General features: G+C 40.0%; 1 protein-coding gene across 6 annotated transcripts in view; it reads left to right on the forward strand.

Annotated features, from left to right (window-relative positions):
* The window catches only part of LOC135708135 (calmodulin-binding transcription activator 1-like), a 592813-nt gene that overhangs the window by 159165 nt on the left and 407729 nt on the right, over positions 1–25919 (forward strand). For all 6 annotated transcript variants that reach the window (XM_065230097.1, XM_065230091.1, XM_065230092.1 and 3 more), the window contains exon 4: positions 18319–19251. In XM_065230097.1, coding sequence (XP_065086169.1) covers positions 18319–19251 — 933 coding nt within the window. The remainder of the gene's footprint in view (positions 1–18318; positions 19252–25919) is intronic.

Consider the following 25919-nt stretch of genomic DNA (forward strand, 5'->3'; position numbering starts at 1 on the left):
CGCTAGGTGTGCTAGTGTTCGCCAATGACTAGTGGAGCCAGTTTCTGATCCGAAGTTCCACTTCTGTTCTGTAACCACGTAGTGATATAATTCCTTATGAATTCCCTTGGCCTTTTGAACTACTTGACTGAAGACTCAAACTTTCTAGGTGGTCGAAATCACGAGATAAAACAAATTAAAAAATGCTCATTGTGAGAGAATTCCGAACTAAACCGACCACCTTCCGGACGCCCTTGGTTTTATGAACTACTTTATGAAGACTCGAACTTTTTAGGTCGTCGCGATCACGAGATAAAATATATAAAAAAAATGCTAAATTTGACATGCACACTAGTGCCTAGCGCCACGTAGTGTCAGAATTCTGAACCAAACTATCTACCTTCCGGTTGCCCTTGGCTTTTTGAACAACTTTACTCAAGAGAGCACCTTTGCAGGTTATCACGATTTCGAGATATAGGGTTAACTACCCTATTTCAGGCCTATTAAGCACTAAATGAACTTAGTATTTTTTAATTTGGCGTAGTTTAGCACCAAACGGAATGTTATTATTACTGATGGCTTCCAAATTTATATACCTTTTCGTTCGTACCGTAAGATTTGATAAAGAGAAACAAATTGTTGAGATATTGTTAAAAGTCTAACACTACTTATTGACGCCAAACTCGGCCTACGGTTTCTAAACTAGCCCTTTGAAACGCCATTGAAACACCAATGAATTCACTTCGGCCTATCGGATGAAGATAAAGATTGATTCGGTCGGAGCGCTTCATTTGTATTTGAGAATATTGGGTGCAAACATTCATATCACGCGTTCTTATTGACTTCGTTTGGTAGCATTTGAACTAAAGTATCGTACCAAACGCATAATTTACCTGTTAACGCCGAAATCATGGATTAATTTGATGTTTTCTGCTTGATAGGCCCAAAATGGACGCTTAGGCCGAAGTAGTTCTGTACCCTAGGTGATGCTAAACTTTTTGGAAGGTGATGCAATATTCAAATGAGTGTTGCAATACTTTTCTAAGCGATTCCATACTTATGATTGGTAGTGTACTTTTTGTTATTTAATGTGTGCTAGATATTGAAAATCGATATCATATCAAAGGGGCCCCGCAATAAAAAAAACCAGGACCATGACCACAAGGGTCGTTAAGACGGCCCTGAATTCATTGTTGTGGTGCTTGCTCAATGTTTGAAGTTCGTTCGCTTTTGCTGTTACCCCGTTGGAAGCAAACAACTAGTGGAGATGTCGGTGGAAATAAAACTGAAGATAAGATTCAGCTTCTCATGTGGCTCGGCGAAACCATCAATTACGAATTTTGTGAAATCGTAGAATGCTGATCCCACTAAGATGATCGCTACATATCGCATAGCAGAGGGAAAATCTTTGTGCAACAAGATCAATGCAGAGGATTTGATGCTTTATTGTTGGCTACACAACTATTAATTTTCCATTATGCCGATGGAAAGTCAGTCGATGTACGCAGGTCATCTGCTGGGACACCGTTCAGTGAAAGTTTACAACCTACCACTATAAGTCCCGGATAGCGATCTAGTATTGTTGCTAGAGAAATACGGTGATGTAATGCGTGTAGTTTTGGTTGAAAATTCCACCTGCCTTTGGCCTCGATATGCTGACAGGTGTACGTTGTGTTAAAAAGTAGCCAGTACAACTACGAACGGAAGAAGAAAACCATCAAAAAGATGAGGAAGAGACGAGTACGCTGGTGTAGTGAAAGAAGGTGCATCGCCAAACGAAGAAGCGGTTGGCTGGAAGAAGAGGTGGTGGTGATATATGCGACTTTCCCGGACGCCGAGAAGAACAATGGAGAGGAAGCAAGTGCTGCTGAGAAACAGCAGCCGTCTGTTTTCAAGTGCAAAAATCGATGCGTATTACTACTACAAATTCGGGATAGTGGACTATACCGAGATAAATGTCGAAGAGGAGACAACCGGCTGACGATGCTGAAGAAAAATCAATTGGCAGAAGTAAGGGAGTTGATGACACGGATGAAAGCGGAAGCTAAACTCAAGTCGCCTCCAAGAGTAAGAAGAACTCATAAACTATGTATTAGACAAAATTTGAAATTTTCGCGACACAGTGCTCAAACGGTTCCAAATTGGGCCTTGATTAGCCTCCCAAAATTTGAACTCATTTAGTGAGAAACTGACTTGGCACAAACCATTTGATGTTTATATGGGAATTACTATGGAGAAAACTTAATTTTGATTCATATCTATTTAAAAATTCACCAGTTCACTTTACTTTAAAAAATGATAGCTACAACTTTGTTGAAGACCAGTTTTCGATCAAATGTAAGGAACAAAAGTTATTAATGCTTCAAGTCACTGATGTCTTATGATTATGCTCAATCAACTGTTCAGAAGGCAACATTGGTGTTTATGGCGCATAGAATAGAGGACAAAAATCATGGCTACTATGCCACACTGCAGAATACAGTCTTGCCCACAATACAGTTGCTTAATCTTGCCATAAGATTATCAATTTCTTAAACAATTGATAACTATTTAATTTGACGTTTGGCTGAAAAACGATTTTCTGCAAAGTTGTAACTGATAAAAATTCCCATAAGAATATCAATAGAATTTGTCAACAGTACAATATGTAAAATAGGCTAAAAGACAATGAACAAAAAGTTTTGTTTTCCCATAGTAATTTCCATTTCAAATGGTTTGTGCCAAGTCAGTTTTTTATCAAATGAGTTTGAACTTTCGGAGCCTAATCAGGACCCGATTTGAAACCGTTTGAGTACTGTGGAGCAAAAATTTCAAATTTTGCATCGGTCTACTATGTCTCTCTTGATACTTTAATGTAATTATTAAATTATGGCATTGTTCTCGGCTCCGTGGAGTCCTTTTGGACAATTGAGCCTAACGAATAAAGTATTGAAAAAAGAAAAATATATTCTATGAAATGTTCATGTAGGACAGTTAAAAATTAACAGAACAACTTTTAATAACATTTTTGAACTTCACTTCGTGAAATTTTGCACAGAAAATCATTTAGGCGAGACATTCAAAATCAGTCACTGAGTAAGAATCAACGTCGTCTGAAATAGTGAATAATTAAGTTCTGAATTATTCTAGCAAACAGTGCTATTGTGCTAGTCTTCGCATCTTCTGTTGCTCTAATGAATATGACGGGCATTGCCGCTCAAACTAACTCGGTAATTGTACAGTAAGTATCAGTGGCCGTGTATTGGAAGATGGACAGCTTTGTATTTTTGGAGCTTTGCTTCAATTTGAAATTTCCACTTCATCGAAGGTGACTAGAGCAATGTTTTCCAGGTTAGATCTTCACCGAAAGGCACTAGTGCGCAATTTGATTCATAGTGTAATCTACTTTAATTTGAAATCCTGAGTAGATGGAAATCGTAGTCTTATGCAATGTTGTTCAGAAGTATGGTTGTCATCTAATGTTTTTTATTTAGTAAGACTGTGTATACTGTTTTTCAGTACTCTGTTTTCATTTACGGATGAATCCAAAATTCACAGATGTCAATAATGGAAACACAACCTTAGCATACAACCATCATACCGTGTCGTGGTAAGGGGGCCTGTTTTAGCAGGCTGCTTCCCCACTTGAAGCTAGTTTGAGATTCCAGACTGTAACGATCATAAACTAGCACTATATACCACATCCATTTCCACCGGCCGTTTTCAACTTACGATTTCGGTTTGCGAGGACGAGGATGAACGGCAACGGTGGTGGTGGTGGTGGTGGTGGTGTTGCAAACATCACTCCCCGTTCGTTCGTTCGTTCGTTGTGTTGAGGTTGGTGTAGGTGCAACTATTTGGTTGACTCTTATAAATATCTGACGGCATACACATTGGATTAGTACAAGCACTGACTGGTTATAGACATGGCCCTCGCCGTCCACGTCGTCGTCGTCGTCGTTCGTTGGGAGCACGTCGTCGGGACGATGGTTTCTCCCCCGTATGATTCGAGCCATGCCGGGTCGGTGCGGTGAAGTAATTGGCGGTGTGTAGTTATTTTAGAAGTTTTATTGCCACTCGGATTTGTATATGATCAAAATTAGTTAAACGTTGCATTGAGCGAAAGTAATTACCCCGAGATGGTAATATTTTTGCCGGTCGTTCCTGGGAAAGGATGCGTTCTGTTTGAGTTTTAATGAATTGGAAGAGGTATCTTCCGAGGATGCTTTCAAAGAGTGATGTACATTTTGAAACAAATTAAGTATCGTGGAGGAAAAATGTGTGTGTGGTCAAATGTTTAGTGTCTAGTATGACACTATGGTCAAATGTCTTTATTATATCATATATATTCCACAATACCAATATTGGTATAATTCCACACAAAAATTAGAGAAATATATTATTATATTAATGTAATATTATTATGATTCTCGTCTCAAACAATATTTGACATATTTCTTGGTATATTTTATAGCTTTATAAGATCTTCAATGTAAAACATTGTTGTAGGGGAATTTACATATTCTCGCCAATTTATATGACGCGTTTGTCTGTTTATATCAATAGAATTGCCCAAAACTGTTTGAACACGGTTTTAGAACGCTATAAACTTCCATAGCGAGTGCGATAATTGTCGGTTGCCTCTTTTTCTTCGATCATCTTTCCATTCGAACTGCTTGTTAACCATCTGTTCTATTTTCGGCCCCTCGTAATCAGTTGCATTTTGTAGTACGTATATTTCATAAAATGAAAATCCTGGTATAACAGGTTTGAACAGTCGCAAAAATTTAATCACATTGAAGCTAAAAGACTGAAGCGGTGGTGTAGCGGTAAGCGTGATTACCTCTCAGCCCAGCAGGCCTGGGTTCAATCCCAGTCGGCGCCTCCGGGATGTTCTGAGGCATAACATCTCTGATCACGCCTTCCTTCCTTCGCCTTCCCTGGCGTCGGTAGCATTGGTGCTCAGCACGGAAAACAAGATCAATAGAAATCAAATCAAAGGAAAAAAAGAAGCTAAAAGACTATAAGGACTAAGGCTTGTACTCGAAAAAAAATGCACCATTTTTATTCGTGTGTAACTTTTTTATCCGTGGGTAAAAATTGATGAAAATCTGAGTATAACTAGTTTGGAGTGAATTGTTTACATGTGCGAAATTTCATAACAATCGGTTCAGTGGTTATTGAGATGTCATCGAAGCAAGAAGAAAATCGCCGGAGAATTTTGCGAGCCGTCATGGAAAATCCGACTGCGACCATGAGATGGATCGGAAGACAACTGGGAATCACCCATACAACTGTGTCTCGGGTGGTAATATCGTTTAAGGAGTCCCAGACGACCGAGCGGCGGGCTGGAAATGGAAGAAAATCGAAGACAGCTGACCCTGTGAAGGCCTGGAAGGTGTTGGATTATTTCAAGCGTAATCCGAACCTTTCGATTCGCGACGCGGCTCTGAAGGCAAAGTGTTCCGCCTGGTTCGTTCAGCAAACCATGAAACGAGCTGGGCTTCGTGTATTCAAGGTCCGGAAGGCACCGAACCGGCGTGATCAACAAAACACGGCGGCCAAATCCCGCGCAAGGAAGCTGTATCGAGAGTGGTTAACGAAACCGATGTGTGTGGTTATGGATGACGAAACCTACATCAAGGCATACGCAAAGCAGATACCGGGGCTTGAGTTCTACGTTGTCAAATCACGGTTTGATGTTCCGGAAGACATAAGGAAGAAAAAAGTGGACAAATTCGCCAAAAAATACTTGCTCTGGCAGGCCATATGCCAATGCGGTAAACTGAGTAAACCGTACATCACAATGGGTACCATCAACAGCGAAATTTACCGCACCGAGTGCCTCCAGAAGCGTCTGTTGCCCTTCCTGCGGTCCCACGGAGGCGAGACATTATTTTGGCCGGACCTGGCATCATGTCATTACGCGTGATCGACGTTGGATTGGTACAGAGACAATAACGTTGTTTTTGTACCAAAAACCGCCAACCCCCCAAATTTACCAGAGATTCGTCCGGTGGAAAGATTTTGGGCCATAATGAAGGCCAAAGTTCGAAAATCGTCCAAGGTGCTTAAGAACGAGCTGGAGTTGAAGAAAGAATGGATGAAAGTGACCAAAAAGGTCAGCTCCACCATTGCACAAAATGTAATGAGGGGTCTTAAGGGAAAGGTGCGGACTTTCAGCGATGGAAAGAAAATTGAATAAAGTAATTATGCTGAAACATAATCCATCTGTATTAGTTTATTCCCTGAAAGTTTCAAGAAAATCATACTTAAAATAAATTTTTGGCAAACACTTTTGTCTGGTGCATTTTTTTCGAGTACAGGCCTTATATTTAGTCAAATCAACAGTTAAATTTTGGTTGCCGAAAACTGTCGATGGGAGTCAAAGTCGTAATTTTCCTAATCTGACGCACTTTTTCTTCTTGAAGAATGTTTCAATGGATAAGTTTAGTTTGACCGAATGTTTCAGTTAATACATCATTGCATGGAAAGATTTAACCTCACTTTTCGGACAATCCAAAATGTTTATGACCTCGAAAAAAAAAAATTAAAGCTCATGCCAACATCTGTCAGATCAGGCGTCAGAAAGCCTGATTACCAGCCCGGCATTACCAAGCCGGAGGTGTTGCTGACATCATCGTGCAATCTTCATCATTGTCAGTTCTATACAGCTTCATACAATCGTTCATAAAGTACATTCCACATCGACTAAAGCACAATAAATCGCAATCTTCCCACCGCAAACTTTTAATAAAAACACAACAAAGCAAAACAAACCCTTGGGAGAATTTAATTTAATCCCCACCGTAGTCCATCTGTTATCGTGAGCACTACTGCTGGTGCCCGTTGCCATTGCGGACAGCGCCGTTCAAATAGTTACCTTCCGTTCACGCGGCCACCGGAAACCGGATGGCAATATTGTAAAACAAACGGAGCACATCGGAGACTATATACTGACTCTGTGTTCTCCGTGTGTCTGCAAATAGGACTAACTTTTGCTCGTCTCATCCTTATTCAACACTTCAGGTTCAGTTTTTATCTCTTGCCGAAGGCTTACCATCATCCTGGCCGGTGTGGAACCGACAACTGACCATCATATCGCTTGGCGATGTCCTTTTGCAAAGTCTGTTTTTTGCTGTAGTTGGGTGGGGATGATCGAAATGTTTCGACCATGTTCTCCAATTGAATTGTTTGGTTTTGAAAATTTTATCGGGTTTTAAACATCATCTGAAAGAGCTTCGTTTTTGAGCACAACGATATTCGTTTCGAGTAATTTTTCTGAGGTATTAAAATCTCTGGTCACGTCTACCTTCGGAAGGGAAGTACAGCCGTTGGACCCGGCCCATGTATGTTTGAATGGGTGCTATATCCTACGCAGGTGTGGAAGCTGCCTTCCAGCACATTCGATTGCCGTCAATGGTCATTTTTAGATATTCAATTATCCTAGATATTGGATGGGCTCTCAAAACATCCAATATAGATTAAATTTTGTCACAATTATTGACAAAAGCTTTATTGATTTAGACAAATGTCAATCAGTGAATATCTGAGGTTATAAGTTGTTGTTTATGTCATCATATAACCGACAACCTGATCGTCTGACTTTCGATCACCCCTAGCACCGCAGTTTCTCGCCCCATTCAAATCGCACCGCGGTTTTCAAAAACTCACCGCACAAAGTCATAATTAGTCGAGAAGTGAGTGTTGGCATGAAAAGCGCACTACCTGCTACTACTGCTGGTGTTGAATCTGAAACGTCCGGCTCCGAAGGTTGGGTTTATTTACACTTGGGTCTTTGGTTTTTTGTCCCCACTCAACAACAGCAATACTGTGAGCGAGCGCAATGTAGATTTTTCGTAGTAAACAAACTTACGCGCTGCTCCCCGGTTTTGTCGACAGATATTCACTATTGCCCCGAAAATGGAAGATTGGTGGCGCGGTGTGTGGTGAGTTAAAATGTAACAACCACCAGCCACCACCATCGGGCCAGCCGGACGGTAAATCAACGTTGACATATTTATAGTTTAATTTCTTATTAACGTGAATTTCCCATTTAGGGCACAATGGTTTGATTGTGCTTTTGTGGTGGAGATTTATGTCACTTTATTAGGGTGCACGTGAATGGAAGTACAGTAATTAATACTGTATGCCTTTTTGGGTACTCCAATCGTTTGAAAGGCATCGTTCTTGGGAGTTAATTTGAAGAAGAACAGGCTTTACTACGGAAAATAACACCGTTCCTTTTATATTAAAATGCTTGTACGGTGATCGTTCATGGTTGGAATTTTATATGGTATAACATTTGAATTAGATCAAATACTGTTTGAGCATGGACAAACGTATTCTCTTGCGCCAGTAGCATAGAAGCAAAAAAGTCATCTGTGTTTGGGTTACTGCTCTGATCACTGGAAATATTTGTGGCAATCAGGGAGGTCCGAAGTGAAAATGTTATACAATATAGACCCAAGAATGCTACCCTGAAGAACTCCTGCTCTAACAGGTAGTCGATTAGATTTGGAAGTTTGATAATTTACCTGCAGAGTCAGTTAAATAGTTTTGAACTAATTTCATAATATAGAGTGGAAAATTTAACTTTTTCAATTTAGCAATCAAACCTTCATGCCAAACACTGTCTAATGCTTTTTCTATGTCTAGAAGAGCAACTCCAGTGGAGCAGCTTCAGCTTGAATGAGTTGATGAGTAGTTGAATGTCCATGGCGAAATCCAAACTGCTCATCTACAAAAATTGAGTTCATATTGATGTTAAGCATCATTTAAAATTAACTTTTCAAAAAGTTTACTTATTGAAGAAAGCAAACTTATTGGACGAGCTAGAAGCTTCAGCTGGATTTTTATCCGGCTTCAAAATTGGAACAACTTTTGCATTTTTCTATTTATCAGGAAAGTGTCCTTTAAATTTATCGAACCTCTTAACGGAATCCCTTTATGAATAGCTCTGAGTGGGTTGGTTTATTTCCTTTAAATTCCGTTATAATTGCTTATCTTTTGACAGATACGCGTATTTCGTCTACTACTTGCAGACTTCATCAGTGCCAAGTACTCAACACCACTGAAGAATCCATCTTTTATCTACGAGTTATATACTAATCAATAGGTACTAAAAATCAGCAGGTATCCACTGCCATGTCAAAATTTACCTAACCAGGTACCTAAATTCAGTCTCCAACAGGTAGAGGCATGTGTCGTTGTTGATGTGTCGTTTTAGGTAGCATGCTAAAGAGTCTCGAGTATCCGTTTTCTTGATCTCTATTAAGCAATGTTGATGGATTATGTTTAAATATTTCTAAACTTTCAGCTACGTCTAGTTTCCAAGGCGGAGATACAGTCCGCAGTATATTAATGTTTTCCTTAGTCAAATTGTGCCCCTTTGTTACGATATGTTCTGCAACGTTGGAGTTAAATTCATAATGAAGTCCTTTGTCCATCTCTTTGTTAGCCTTTTTTACCTCTGCGATGTGTTCCTTAAACCTTGTTTCCAAAGTCCTTTTCCTCTGACCAATGTAGATTTTATTGCAATCTGGACAAGAGATTTTCCCTAAGACATTTTTTGAATCTTTAGTTGATCCTAACAGTGACTTCAGCTGATTTGTCCTACTGCTGAATACTAAATCTAGGCCAAAACTTCTAAACTCAATGGTTTGGTAATGTTTTTGTCGAAATTCACCGCTACCCGTTTTAAACCCTCAGTGTAAGAGTTGTCGAAATACGCCTAAAATAATCCCTTGTTCTTTTATCGATTACTGCTTGAATTGTTTTTTCTTGATACCCATAAAGTCTAGCGATGTAAAAAATGTGAGCTATTTCCTTTGATTTGCCTGTATCGCTAAGAGGAAGAGTTTGCATCCTGTGAACCATGTGGTGAAAAGCGGCCATTTTGTGTTGATGGGAATGGTTTGAAGTGCTTGGTATTACTCTCTTTGTGTTTGTTGGTTTCCTATAGATTTCGAAATTGAACGAAGACGTTTCCCTGATGATGAGAAGATCTAAGAAGGGGAGTTTGCCGTCTCTATCTTCTTCGTGAGTAAATTTGATGTCCTTATGAACGTTGCTTATGGCCTCCAAAGTTTTTGATAAATCTTCCCTTTTGACAATGCTAAAGATGTCATCCACGTACCTATACCAACATTTGGGCAACAAATTCCTATCCTCCAGAGTATTTTCTAGGTTAGCCATGAACAATTCACATAAAATGGAGAAAGCGGATTGCCCATAGGAGCGCCTTTAGTTTGTTTATAGAAATTTCCTCTGAAAATGAAATAATTTTCCTCCATACAAAGACGAGTAAGCTTGAGATATGACCGAACTTTGTTTTTCCAAGTAGAATCCTCACGTTGCTTCAGAAGCCAGTCCGCTAAAAGGCTGATGGCTTCCTTTACTGGTACACTCGGAAAAGTGCTGTGACATCAAATGAAACCATGACTTCATCTTCCCGAATCTCTCCTGATGCCTGAAGCTGACTTGCGAATTCCTGTGTACTGTTAACTGAGCGAGTAGAAAAGGGTTTAGGCATATTTTGAAATTCCTTTACTAGCCATTTGGCAAGCTTATGAGTGGGGGATCCTTCAGCCGAGATAATCTCCCTCATTTCGTTTCCTGGTTTGTGAATCTTTGGTAAACCTTTGATCCTAGGTAGAATAGGGTTTGAAACTTTCAATTGATTCGTAGAGTTGCCAATAAACGCCTTGCACTCTTTCAACGTTTTATCCACATGTTTAACTATAGATGGGAGGGGGTCAATCCTCAACTGTCTGTATGGGCCATTAGTAATTTTTTCCGTCATCCGATTGTCATAGTCCTCTTTGTCGAAAATCACTACTGCATTACCTTTGTCCGCTTTTGTATAGAATACCGGTTTTGTTTTTAGTTCTTTGAGAATTCGAATTTCCTCTTTTTCGGTTTTACTAAGTGAATGTCCCTTTCCGTTTTGTATGCCAAATGGAAACATCTGTTAAATAATTTTACCAAGAAAGACAAGGTACTCTCTGGGAGTTTTTTGATGAGGATATAGAAAATTCCATCTCAATAGGACTAGTAAGACTCAAACTGAAATTATGGGAACTCTCGAATTGCTTAGCAAGTTTCTGAGCTTTTTCCAAATTTGTGATCAAAATTTTACCACCTTCTTCAAGCGCTGGAATAGGCTTTTGAGTTTTTTTTTTTCAAAAATCTTGTGAGTTTCCAAAAGGGTTTGGAACTCGGGTCTAATTTAGAAACATTATTTTCAAAAGTTTTGTTCCTCAGGGCAGAGAATCGCTTTTTAATTTGTTTTTGCAAATCCCGCCAGATAACTTTCACGGCAAGATCGCGTGATCTTTGATATTGTCTCCTACGGACATTTTTAAGACGGATCAAGAGCTGAAGATCGTCGTCTATTATAATTGAATCGAATTTAACCTCGCATTTTGGTACTGAAGCAGCTCTTGCTTCAACTATATAAGTAGTCAGAGATTCAAGAGAATAATTAACATCATCTTTGGTTTGCAAAGGAATATTTGGATTGAACTTATATTCCAAAAATGTTTGATATTGCTCCCAATCAGCTCTATGGTAATTGGAAGTAGAGCTGTTGGGATTAGAAATTATTTCTTGAGATATTTCAGTTAAGTTAATTTCAGTTATAATCAGTTAAGACCAAATCAATAGTGGAGAGATTTCTTGCTGAAGAAAAGCATGTGGAGCTGTTTGGATATTGAATAGTGTAATAACCTGCAGAACAATCATCAAACAGAATATTACCATTGGAATTTCTTTGAGCATTATTCCATGAGCGGAATAATGAAGAATTTAGACCTATGACGGGTAAGTTTCTGAAGGTCACCCTTGAGAAAATTGTTTTGCATTGGAGCTTTAAACGTAGGTTGTCCCCTCACCATCTCTCTCCAAAGGGGGAGTTTGGTAAAGAGAGATGAGAAAACCGATTTGTACCTTCCTTAAAAATTTGTCCTAGCTCGCTATCTACCTTTTATATGCAATTTTCACACTGCCGTAATCTAAACAGAACTATCAATTCTATACTTTCATCTCCTCCTCATCTATCGTATAAAAACTACCACTTCAGTCTGTTATTCGAAATAGCATCTTCAATCTAAGAATTTTATGTTTGATTCGTCTATGAACAAGGATGGCAACGCCACCACAGCGTCAATCAAGAGATCATTTCTATAAATGACATAATTTGCGTCCTTCTTAACCTTATGGTCAGGTTTAAGGAACGTTTCAGTTATAACGGCAATAGACGCATTTCGTATTCGGAGCTGGCAGCACCCACTCAGATTTCAATGAAACTTTCTGGATGTGTGGACCTTGACTAAATATGCCACTTTGCATACTTAGTTTTTTCCAAAATTTATCTAGACTAACATTTGAGAAGGGTTAAACTTTTCCTGCCGATTTTTTTCAAAAAAAATATTATGGAAAAATCACAACTCCTACAAAAATGTGTTGTATGGATGACTTTTAGGAAATTGTCCAAGTTATCGAAAAAAAAAATACTGGAAAAAATTTCATTTGAGACCTACACTGAAAAAAAAAATCAATTTAAAAAAATTTAAAGTCGATTTAATAAAAATGCCCATATTTGATTTGGATGAAACTTTGCCTCAAGATAGGTAATTATGATTACTACCATCCGTCCATGCATCGCAAGATGGGCACTTTTAAGGAAAAAAAGTTTTTCTTACAAAAACTTTTTCATAAATATAATGAGAGAGAGAAGGATTAGTATTTTCCATTTAATTCCACTACTTTATTTGCTTATCCTTGACAGATACGCGTATTTCGTCTACAATGTGCAGACTTCTTCAGTGTCTTGTACTAATACTCGACTCGAGTATTAGTACAAGACACTGAAGAAGTCTGCACATTGTAGACGAAATACGCGTATCTGTCAAGGATAAGCAAATAAAGTAGTGGAATTAAATGGAAAATACTAATCCTTCTCTCTCTCATTATACAGGTATTCCACTAAGACGCCCACATTCATCAAGAACTTTTTCATGTCTGAACTGTTTTTTTTTTGATTTGCCATTTTCACACAAAACTAAACCAGTGAAGCTCAAAATCATCTCAGAATCCAATGAAGCTCAATTTTCGATTCAATTTTGTCTAATCAGCACTTAAGTTCACTTTGATTAATCGAGAATTTCATATGAAAAGGGCTCATGGTGCATTTCTTGCCAAATCGTATTTGGAATTGGCAGCACCCTCTCAGAGTTCAATAAAACTATTTGGACATGTAGACCTTGTCAAAAAATATCATTCCCTTATTCTGTTCTCTACTACTGATGCAAAATTGGATAATATGTGAGAGGAAAAAGTCAAGATTTTTCATATATCATTTATTTATATATTTTCAATGTTTTAAACCTATTTTCATACATGCTATTTTTTCCTTTTTCCAATCAAGTTAAATATTTTTGGTTCATCTTCTGAATTGACCACTTTGTCAAGCAGTTTCGGCGTGACTTTCTACCAGCGATTTCACAAAACTGGACCAACTAATTTCTTTTTTTTGTGAAACGCACAAATGTTGCCTACTTTTTTCGAGGTTCTAGAAGAAAAAAATCTCAAAATAATGTTTCATTTCAAAGTTCGAGTGGTAGTAAACGTCATTTTATCTGCTTGAATGAAATGGTTAATTAGAATACCTTTTTGCCACTACTTTGTCACCAGTTATAGGCACAAAACTGTGGAATTTCCGTATTCCAGATATTGTCTTTGTGCTGTTATATAGTTCTTCGAGTTCTTCTGACATTTCGATGTACTGTTCAGTGGATATGTACTCGAAACGTAGTTTTGTGATATTTTTATCTGTTTGTTCAATTGCCCAGTTATATAACCATTTTTTTGAAAAAAATCGGCAGAAAAAAGTTTGGCCCTTCTCAAATGTTAGTCTAGATAAATTTTGGAAAAACTGAGTATGCAAAAGTGCTTATTTAGTCAAAGTCTACACATCCAGAAAATTTTATTGAAATCTGAGAGGGTGCTGCCAGCTTCGATTCGATTTGGCGCGAAATGCGTCAATATGCACGTTATGAACTCTCAAAACGTTAAATAGCTCGTCTTCATTATCTTTAAGAGATCGAGCATTCCAATTCAAACTATTTAATGCTTTAAAATCCCTCACTGAATTTCAAAGTCATGACAATATTGTTTGCAAATTTAACTCCAGTTTGAATAGCATCAAACATGAAGTTAGATTTAAGCATATCAGTAATCATCTCAATTAGGGGAATATACGTATTCTCGGCAACCTAATCAGCGACCATCTTTCTATAGACTTTTTCTCTGAGGAACGCACACATATGCAGTACTGGTGTGTTTACAATCTTTTGCTGCCAGCTGCTCTTACAATTCCAGTCGAAAGAATTTTCAAAAACTGTTTTGAAACGCTTTCACAAAGCTCCAATCTTCTCTAGTGAGAGCGACTATTGTGGGCAACATCATTTTATTCGGCAACCTTTCTATTTGAGCTGCGTGTTAAACAGCTGTGTTTTCATCGGCAACTCGAAATCAGCAGCATTTTATAGTGCGTGTGTTTCATTTCAAGAAAACCCTGCTAGATTGCTTTTTCTCAGTGGTAAAAATATAATCAATTTGAAGCTGAAAGTCTAAAGAATCGTTTTAATGCATTCAGCGAAGTGTTTTCGTAAGAAAATCCAGTGTAAGTTGCGTTTCAATTAGGGTTGCCGAAAATAGTCTGTCATGCCGAAGCCGTCGTCATTTCCCCTAATGATTTCTGTAAAAATTCCATTTTAGGAGCAGTAATGCTTCTTAAGTTAAAATTTTCAAAATTTCTGTTAGAATTACGTTGGTAAGTATTTTGATTTCTACCCGCTGCAATAGCAGCATAGGTAGCTCCATTAATACGCTGAACATCGTTAGCAGCGAGGGTAGTAAGTATAGATGAAAAATTTGAAGCAGGGGTGATATTTGTACCTACGGGTACGAATGTAGAATTTGTTCCTCGTTGACCATTGTTAACAGCAGAGGAATTTAAACCTGTTCGGGAACGCCTTTCATGACAACCTTGAACACACGTTCAGTTTTGGTGTCGTAAGTAAACAATTGTGCTGCTTCTCAGTAAGATACTTGAGAAGACGTTTGAATACGTCCAAGGTTGCAGCCAATACACGGCATTCACCCCGACGTCCAATTTGTAGTGAAAACTTAACTATCACGAAGTTCAAAAGTTCCATGCGAAGAGCATGGAAATCGGAAGTGGTTATCACAATAGGGGGAATCTTTTCCTACTTGGCATTAAGCCGGGAAAGTTTACTAGAATTTTTCTTTGATGATGGATCATTCTTATCATCCGTGAGAATTGATTGCTCAAATTAATTTCATCAGAAGGGGGATCAAGAGTTTGCCCTTTTTCTTTTGCGCTTAGACACCATGGCGGCAGTAAATTTTTATCCAAATCGACTTCCAAGCAGATTACTATAAGAATCCGAAGGATCGAAAAGGAATTTTCCAAATCGATATCCAAGAAGGATTACCTGGGGTTTGGTCCAAACAAGGATCGAAGAGGAATAAGAGTTGAAAAAGATAGAAATTTTACAGATTGAGCACTGAAAAGTGCTGTTTAAATTTGTTGTAGTTTTAGGTAGTATTAGCACTTCCTTCAGCAAAAAGCAAATAGATCCGCACGGCAAGAGAGCACGATGCGGACTGTGATTGAGTGCGTGGAAATCTGAAATCTAGAATCAGCTTGCCACACAATATACACATTCATGCATTGGAATTGGCATCGAGAGCTCTCAATTAATAACTGTGGAAGTGCATTTAGAACACTAAGTTGAGAGCACGTGAATAATAATAAGAAGAAGAACCACCAGTAATTTAACTGAGATTAATTGAGCTAACAAACTGAATTTCTATTAACCGCTGCTTGTAGCCCTTACATACTAGCTATACTTGTGTAACAAACCCATGCAAAATCGATTGTTGATCGTTTCATCAACGGAAGATGTTCACTGGTGACCGCTTAAAAGGATACCAGCAGAGAAACTCAAATACGCATTATGGCAGGAAATCGTGCCTACTTTGGCTCCGGAGGACGCTCCGGTTGAATAAAATTCTCCACCGCACGAAGTTGACTATCTACATGACGCTGATTAGACCGGTGGTCCTCTACGGCCACGAGACCTGGACTATGCTCGTGGAGGATCAACGCGGTGGTGTTGTCGAACGGTGGAGAAACGAGTAAATTGGTTCTCTGTGTAACAACTGCTGATCTGGCAATAGCAATTGCATCCTCGGGCAGTCAATCATGCCCATGCTCATTTCAGTCTTCAGACATTTTTATAATCTTCATGGCACTCCAAGCGTTCCGCCTATTTGTTGAAACTTTAAACAAACACAATTGAGCAGCCATTCAGTGATAACCGCTGACAAATGGTGTGGTGATTGTATTTAATTAATTTGTCCGAAGAAACGTGTGTCCCTTTGCCCGCATCTTCTTTTCCCCATTTTCGTATCTTTCAATAAATTTTCCGGGAACGATGTCGACCACGACGACGACGACGACATGTCTTTTCAGAGCCCCAGGTCAACCCAGTCCTGAATCGTGTATGAATGAATGACTTTTTGCGGTTCAGTTAATTTGTTATGTAGATTACCTTATTTTGGATTTTGCGGTTCCCAGGCGTCAGGGATGCAGCCGACCACAAAGTGGCTGGCAGCCTGTTTACTGATCCTGGAAAGTTAGCACCTTTTTGAGCCCGAGAACAAGCAAGGGGAAGGCTGTTTTTGGTCATTTCAAACTTTTACCCTTCTCGCAATGAATGCTTGGCTTGCGTCCAGTAGAAACAGGACCACGTGCAGGACGTGCTGTGGACGATGTGGATGGATATGTGTATTAGAAGGCAATAAAAATTCCATGATGCGATATTTATGGCATCTCCTGGGATTTCGTTTCTATTTCCCGCGAGGCAAGGTGGGGAAAGGGTGAGGGGGAAAACGAGAAATGATAGCAATCTTTCATCCTAATTGACTCGCATTAAAAAGTGCTTATGTTGCGTCCGCTCGTTGGAGGTAGGTCAGGCGATTCGTGACAAATTGGGTGGATCGTAAATTTATGTTTTTTTTTTGCTCTCGTCGGCGAAGGTGGTGGCTTATAGAAATATCAAATTGCCGAACACTTTTCACCTTGGGCTTCGTAGAAGAGAGGACTTAGGCAAGGATGTTATTTCAATGAAAGGGAATGATTGGAGGGCTGGGTTCAAAGAAAGTTTTTAGCCTAAGGAAAAATTGCTCGATATTTTAAAGGATGCAATTCAACTTTTTTATGCTGTTGCTAAACTGTCCAAATCAGCATCCAGCAAATGAAAATTTTAACTTTCAAAATTCTAGTAAGTTCGACTTTTTTTAATTGACCCTATTTAAACGATTATTCATTAAGACACTGTCTCAATCAAAACGTTATCAAAAATTGCACAACAAACTCCCTACCCGCTCACCACGAGGACAAAAAAAAACCTGAAACCAACGGCAAAGGTTGTCAAACGAACCGTGAAAATTCAATTGTAAGTCAATTTTTACGACACCCTTTTCCGCGCCACCAACAGCCAACGGCGGCTTAAGATTACAGTCTTTAACTGTTCCTCCTGCCCTGCTGCAAGGGAATGCAAATTTCCGACATTAAACATAAATCCAAAAGCCGGATTGTAATAAAAATGACGTCTATTTTCGTTCGCTTACATCACATGTTCGGAACTGGGTTCTTTAAATTTGACGTAATCGAGCACCGCTAGGGATGTCACTTACTGAATGTTTTCCCCAAGAAGCAGATTCCCCTTGTTAAAACCTGCCAATCCCTCGAGCTCCGGGAACAATCGAACAGGTAAATCCATTTCTCACTCCACCCACCGAAATCGGTCGGCTTCATTCGTAGGCAGACACTTGACTCGAACGTCTGTCTTGTCTCCTGTCTTGCTCAGCGTTGTCTCGCCACCCTTGAGCGATGGGATGGCAAAAAAAACATTGATTGACAACGAACGATTTTACAGCTGACTGAGGCCTTTCAATCCCTGGTATGCAATTGGATTGGGACCGCCAAGCTGGTCGTTGGGACCGGGTTGTTACAATGTAAGCCGACCGGAAGGACCCGAGTGCTCTTCTTGATTGCAAAGGAATTCAAACACCCTTCCACGTTGGTCCGCCCCATTTGCAACTGATGGAGTTCGATTGTGAGAGGGTGATTGATTTTCCGAGTTGGGTTGCCGTCACCTATCCGTATCGGGTTTGAAATGTTTTTGACCTGGATTTTTTTATTTCTTGTATTTAAAGTGCCATCATGTTGAATATTGAATGAGTTTTCTTCTTTATTTGTTGCAGGTCCCCCAGCGGAAGAAGGATCCAACGTGGTGGCCACATCGTCCGGCGTCTCGGTAAGCGGCAATGAACTCAGCAAGGTGGTCACCACATCCACGGTTACCGCCCCCGGTGGAGCCATCATCACCGGGTTGGACAGCAAGAGCGTCACCATTTCGGAAGCGGCTTCCCGGCAGCTGCAGTCCCAGATTCAGCTGCAACAGGCCCAGGCGCAAAACCAACAACAACATCCGCAACATAGCAATATAATCTTAGTCCGTGGTTCCCGATCGGAGAATGGGCAAATTATCCTCCAGAATACTCACGAATTACTGAGTCTGCTGAGCGATGAGGACAAACCCATCTTGCTGCAGCACCAAAGGTTGAAGACCAAAACCGTCCCGGAGGTCAATTCAACGGCCACCGCTGGCAATACGATCCTATTCCAGCCAACGATCAAAAGCAGTGCCGTCGATGGAACTTTTCTGCTGCAATCCGACGGTGGCCTCAAGAAAACCACTCTCTCTTCGGAAGGTGGCCAAATCTTCCTTCAGCAGCGCCTGAACAAAAACGGTTCCTCCGATGGACCAATCCTACTTCGCACGCTTAAACGCATAGATAAGTCTCAATCAATTCTCGTTATTCGTAATGCTACAACCACTGCTTCGGCTGCTTCCGTCGTCGCCGGCAATGCTTCTTCCATTAGTGCTTCTAGTTCGGCTTCTGCGGCCAGTGCCACTACCATAGTTAAGGCGAAACCGATCCAGGTACAACCGCAGCAGCAGCAGCAGCAGCATGTTCAACCGGCGACGGCAACTTCGACGACGGCTACAATCGTTACCGTTAGTTCCGGTGGAGCGGCTAATAGAGCTGCTTTGGAGGACGCGGACATCAAGAAGGAACCGAACTCCTCGGTTAAAGTCGTCCAAAGGCCGATCAATTTGCCACTTGGTACAGGTGAGTTTCTTTTCCGTTTGCCGTTTTTGTTTTGGTGTTCGATTTACGAAGGTACCGATGTGATGGGAAGCAATATATCACTTTTGCAATTTGCTCCGCCACGTGGCAGGGTACAGCAAGGAGAGGACGAATCTGATGACAAGGTGCATAGAAGAGGAATAATTGATGTTCGATTTTTTTGGGCGGTGATTGTTCTAAAGAAAATAGATTGTGTTTGTTGTTTGATGGCGGTGCATCAAAGAGTTAATTTTGTTGTCAATAATTTTAAAACAGTGATCTGAAATAAGCAATCTTCAGCGCCGAGTGATGTTATGATTTTATCAACGCATTAAACATTTTTAAATGTATGGCACTAGGAGATACATTCGACTATATGACTAGGGAATTATTTTTAGTACTAGGAACTATTTGAAATTTGAAATCTTCGCTCCACTGTGCTTAAACGGATCCTGATTTGGTCCGGATTAAGGTTGCAAAACTTTCCAAAGGTGTTTGAATCTATTTGAAGGTCTCCAATCAGAAGTATGCCTCACTGTACATCCTCTCAAGCGTCCTTCTAAACTCTCAGCTGCTCCCTGAATTTATCATTTATTCTTGAGTAGCAGAGGAACTTTAAAAATAGTTAAACAAAATGGGAATCCCTTTAGAGACGAACCCGAGCACTGTAGACTAGTTCAGAGGAACCTTCATAGAAGTTCAGCGAACTTCAGAAAAGCACCGTAAACTTCAAGGGTAGTCTATGCAACCTTTGAAAGACTGAGTGAACATCTGAAAATTCCAATAACCTGAGAGATGTTTACCAGAATTCCAAACATTTCCAAGGGAATGAAAAAGATGCCCAGGAGATTTAAAAATAAATTCTGAGTACTCCCAAGAACTTCTTGAAACTTCATGGAACTTCGTAAAAAATGACTGGACTTCAGAGAAGCTGAAACACTTCAGAGTAGTTTAGGGAACCTCAAAGATGTTTAGTAGAAGAAAAATCATTTCCCAAAAACAATCAGGACAAATGCAGGATGTATCAGAGAGTATCCCAAACATCAGTGGAGTTCGGAGTAAAAGTACTTGGAAAGTAAGATTGATTAGAACTAGTGCACTTGTACCGAGAACCATATGAATGGAATTAGCTTTCCATCTTCAACGTACAAGCATACTAATTCAATCTATTTATATATCACTAACACCGCCGGCCACGTCCTCATGGTCTTTTGGGAAAGAATGATGATTAATTCGACGTCCGTTCGGCACTGTACTCAGCAGGAAAAATTGATCTACTGTTCCTTGAACATCTACAAAGTTCCCTAATTTTTACTTCTTCAAAATTTTCTCAGCTCCTACGAAGTTACATCAACTTCTACGAAGTTTCATCAACTTCTACGAAGTTTCATCAACTTCTACGAAGTTTCATCAACTTCTACGAAGTTTCATCAACTTCTTCCAAGTTAACTGAGCTTCTACAGTTTTGGCTGAACTACTACAAAGTACTCTTAAAAAAATTCCCAGCACTTCTATGATGCATTACGAAGTTCATAGAATTGCTACATAATTTGCATGACCCATACAAAGTTATCAGAATTCGTATGAAGTTTGCTGCCTTCCTACAAAGCTTCCTGAAGGAATTTCGTTGATTTTCTGCGAAGTTCCCTGAAGCAATTTTCTGAATTTCTACGGATTTTCTTGATCTGATTGATTTGATTACCTTTATTTAAGAGATTTTCAGTCGTGTGCTGGGTCATCTTCGGATTTTTAGCGGTACCGGTGGGAAGGGGTCGGGCCTCGGATTGAGCTTCCGACTTTCTTCTCAGTAAGCGGAAACAGTAACCACTGAACTAACAAACTTCGTCTTTGTAGAATTTTATGTAAAGTCTAAATCGTCATAGAAATTTAGAAGAACTGCAGAGAAATCCAATGAAATTGAGTAAACTAAAAAACTTAAGGGTAGCTTAGCGAACTTCATACAGAGCTTAGAGAAATTAAGAAAAGGTTCGCACACTTCAGAGAAGTGCAAGACATAGGCTCAAGTCATTTTATCCTCAGAGAGGCTCTGAGAAACATAAAGGAGCTCAGCAGACTTCCGTGAAATTCAGTGATTGAACTAGCCTAGGGCACCACAACAATACTTAGGAAGACTCAGAGAAGCTAAGGAGGTATTTGTAGAAGCCCAAAAAAAAAGTTCAGAGTTAAATGTAGTTTATTGTGTTTAAAATAACATTCATGATACTTCGTGGAAGTTCAGTGAACTTCGGAAAAGCTCCCAGAGAATTTCTGGAAAAACCTCAAAAGTATTAGGGTCAGTATTTGAAAAGTTCGCGAAAACTGACTATGACTCGTGGATTTTTCCAATGCTGCTTACATTTAGGAGAACTTTGAAAAAGTCCAGCAAAACCTAAGCGGTGTCCATAGCGGTGACTATAATCCATTAAGTACTTCATGAGAAATTCTGGAAAAACCAGCCCCCTCTCCCCTTTCGTCACAGTTTTCTTATTTATTTCTTTCATTGTTTGTCAGAGATTTATAAACCACAACTCCATCCCCGTTGAGCGTGACATTCTTAATAGATCACCCTTAAGGAACGTTCCCGGGGCACCTTTAGAGATGTTAAGCAAACATCACAAAAGTTCACTGTTCTTCAGAGAAGTTTAGTGAACAAGTAAATCCTAGAAAACGATAGGCTAACTCAGAAAAATTTAAGAGAAATTCAAAGGAATCTGAAGAAGCTTTAGAAATGACTAGAAGAGCTATGCTAGCCAGGGAACTTCAGAAAACAGCACGATACTTAGGAGAAGCTTAACAAACTTCAGGTAAGCTCAGGGAATTTTGGAGTAGCATGACCATGATTGACCACCCACGGTTGCTACTCTGTCATTGCCAGATTAGCTGTAATTACACAGAGAACCAATAGACGATGCTTGGGACTAAAATTCATCCTCCATGTGTAAAAACTGGCGATCTCAAACTAGGGAAACTCGCCAGCTGCACCCTAACGCAGATCAAGAAAGAAATCGGTAAGAATGTGTTGACGTGGCACTGGCTTTGATGGAAGCCAAGAAGTCCTCTGCACTTCCACGAGGAATCACTGGGATATTGGATAAGATGGTTGGGTTGGCAGCAGGGTTCGTTTTGGTAAACGATTAACTGAATTGATGTCCTAACGATCATATATCGCGAAAGAGCTTTGGATTGAACTCACGGTCTTCTGCTCAGTAAGCAAAAATGTTTGCCACTAGGCAAACGAGCTCCTTTTAAATCATCAAGTTGCTGTTATTACCATCTTGTAATATTAACAGATAAAACGATTGACGCATCTTGAATGTGGATGGGTCTGAGATTAAACTCATGATGTTCTGCTCAGTAAGCAAAAACGCTCGCTCTAAGGCCACCGAGCCCTTCATATCACATCATACCGTTACTCGAGTTGTTGTAACCATTCAAACCCGGCACCGACGACGATGGATGACAAGTTTCGGAAAATACACGATATCGAGTTGATCATAAATTTCTTTAATATGAAAGGACCTGGAACCACGTTTTCCTGCTCAGTAAGCAAGCCACAGCAACCGAAGATCTTTCACATCTGAAAACTAGCGCTTAGGCCTTCCTTAATTTCCACATGCATGCGACGTTAAATGTTTCGATTTGCTCTTGACGCATTGTTCAGGCTATCATAGCAAGCTCTGACCGACGGTACGATTGTTTAAGCCCTGTTTAACCAAGATTCTCAAATTAAATTGCGCTCTTGAAACCAGCCAATAATGTATCCCAAACTGGATCAAGCGTGCGCTCTATTTTTTTTCTAAACAATCCAAAGCGTTCCGCCCAAGATCATCAGTTACGACTTTCTACACTAGTAGCCTGGGATAAATTGTAATGTCTTTCCCCCCACATGACGCAACCATGTTCTTGCATTTGGGTGCACACCTTAACGACAGTATCGCTTTTCTTGTGTTCTAACTAAAACCGCAAAATACACTACCGATCATAAGTTTAAGGACACCCCCAAAAAAACCATTCAATGATCTCTCATTTTACGTTCAATTTTCGATCTCCAAAGGTTATTTGAATGGTATGAATGGCATACCATAAGTGTTCTACTACTACTTTTATTTCAAAATTTGGCCAATCCAATTCTGAGAAAATCAGTCACGATTCTTCAGAGTAAATTTTGAAAAATATTGTAACTTTGGGAGAACTTTTAGCACACAAAATTTGAAAAATATATTGAACAATTTGCGTACGAGGAAAGTTACATTCAATACCTTTCAAATGATCTAAAGAGAACGAAAATTGGACGTAACATGACAGAGATATGAACATAACTAATTGTCATGTTTTTTTGGGGGTGTAATTTGTAATTTGTAATTTATTGATAGGATAACGAAAACCTGTCAGTTACAGAACCATAAATCAGGTCAAGAAAGCAACCATTTTGAATCAGGTTAGTGGTGAGTTAAGAATGAAATTAAAGTCTAAGTCTAAACATTTGACATTTCTTAAATCGACAGCTACTATTGGTATTAGCCTAGAGAATTAATCAGCTCTGTGGAGCGCCGCTTTAAGTGACATGAGAGTCCGTTGTTGCCTTGTAGCTAGTGGTAGTGCGTTCCAGGTGAACGCTCCGAATATTAGAACACTTTTTCGGGAACTTGTGGTGTGATGCGGTAGGACAAAGGATCTAGCTCGCTCGTTCCGACCTTTAGGTGTGTACTGCGTGATGTACTCTGGGAGGCTTCCATGGTAGGCCCCGTACATGAAGCAACAGATACGACGGTGGTAGTTTTCCAGCAGATCGCATCCGAGTATGGTGTGTCGCACTTCTCTGGTCGTGTCACGCCCTCGGATTCCATACACGAACCTCACCGACTACTTGAAGCATCGATGCAACTGAGCCTTGAGCGCGGTGGACCGTCCTGGGTAGTACACGACGTCACAGTATGCAAAGAACGGCATCACCACAGCTTGGACGAGCTTCATACGAAACTGTCTGGAAAGCACTCCACGGAAGCGCCTGAACGTACGAAGAGTATTGTAGATCTTTTTGGCGACTTCGTTTATCTGGTCGGTCCATTTTAGGTTAGAGTCCATAATGAGACCAAGGTTGGTAACTTTGTTCGACAAAGTAATGGTTTCATCACAGAAGCGTATGTCATTTTGAGGGATTATGGCACCATCTCTACAAAAGACTATAGCTTGCGTCTTCTTTGGGTTGGAAAACAGACGATTCTCAGTGGACCAACGTTCGATAGCGAGGAGATCCTGGTTGATTGCTTCGATGAGCCTGTTAATTTCGCTTGCGGGGCCTGATATGTAGATTTGGAGGTCGTTCGCATAGAGGTGATACTCGCATTTCAGCACACCATTGATGTTTAGGCTAAACAGCAGGGCGCTCAGACAGGATCCTTGTGACGTACCGTCGGTGAGATTCCGGGGATTCGAGGGAGTACCACCCAGGTCTACAACCTGGCTTCGCTGCTCCAGGAAATATGAAATCAAATTACACGCGGAGTTTGAAAACCCGAATTCCCTCCTCAGCTTCGTTTCAAATAGACCATGTCTGACACAGTTGAATGCCAACGAAAAGTCGACAAGAACCATTACTGTGCACCTGTTATCGTCAAAGTTGTTGAGGATATCGTGAGCAACCTTGACTAGAGCAGTCGTGGTACTGTGGTTTTTCCTGTATCCTGACTGGTGTTTGGCAAGAAGAGCGGGTGTGGATACATCGAGATGATCCGTTATTTGCGACAGTTGAATCTTCTCCAGTACCTTAGACACCGCAGGTAGGACACTAATGGGCCTGATGTCCTTCGGTGAAGTAGGGTTCGATGATTTCGGTATCGGGGTAACGATGGCCTTTTTCCAGACTGAGGGGAAAGTTTGAGCATCGATAATCGCATTGAACAGGTGAGTCAGGAGGGGGAGGATAAACGGGCAGAGCAGCTTGATGAATGAGATGGGGATTTCATCCGTCCCTTTTGCGTTGGTCCCAATCTCGTAAATTTTCCTGGTGACTTCGTTGACGTTAGTGCGCCTGAACTGGGATTGGGGTGTCCTTAAACTTATGATCGGGAGTATAGATCACGCGCGATCGAGGCTTAGGGATGTTTGAATTAGCTGAGGTAGACTCGGAAAGACTTACGGAACCACAAAGAAGCCTAGGGGAATCTTAAGCAGATTTATGGAACCTTAGATAAGTTTAGGAGAAATTTTGGAAATCTTCAGAGAAGCTCATCAAAGCCTTATGTTATTTCCACACTAGGCAATTATAATTTGTGAATAGTATCATTATGCCAATTTTTCAGAGGTAATTTCAGAGTATTTTCGAAAAATCTGGGAGTCTCAGGTAGGTGCATTTTTAGGCGTGCAATTTTTCAACCATTTTTTTTCGTTTTGTTGTATAGTATAATATGATATGCAGGTAAATCAGACCTTTTACCAGGCTATGTACATCTGAGATCTGTGCAATAGATTTTCCGGATCCTTAAGAGCAGTTCCAGGCATAGCGAAACATTTTTTTAAATCGACCTTCTCCGATTTGTATTAAACTGTGTAATTGTTGTAAATTTTTTCAAAATTGCGTTGTTGAAATTTAAACAAAAAATTGTGGCATAGCCGCGTCATTTCTGATCAAAATGACGGCTGAGACAAAGTTGTAAAAATGATTTTTGCTT

The sequence above is a fragment of the Ochlerotatus camptorhynchus genome, unplaced genomic scaffold, assembly GCF_037179485.1.
Source record: "Ochlerotatus camptorhynchus isolate MF236.1 unplaced genomic scaffold, CSIRO-AGI_Acam_v1.1 ptg000328l, whole genome shotgun sequence".
Taxonomy (NCBI): domain Eukaryota; kingdom Metazoa; phylum Arthropoda; class Insecta; order Diptera; family Culicidae; genus Ochlerotatus; species Ochlerotatus camptorhynchus.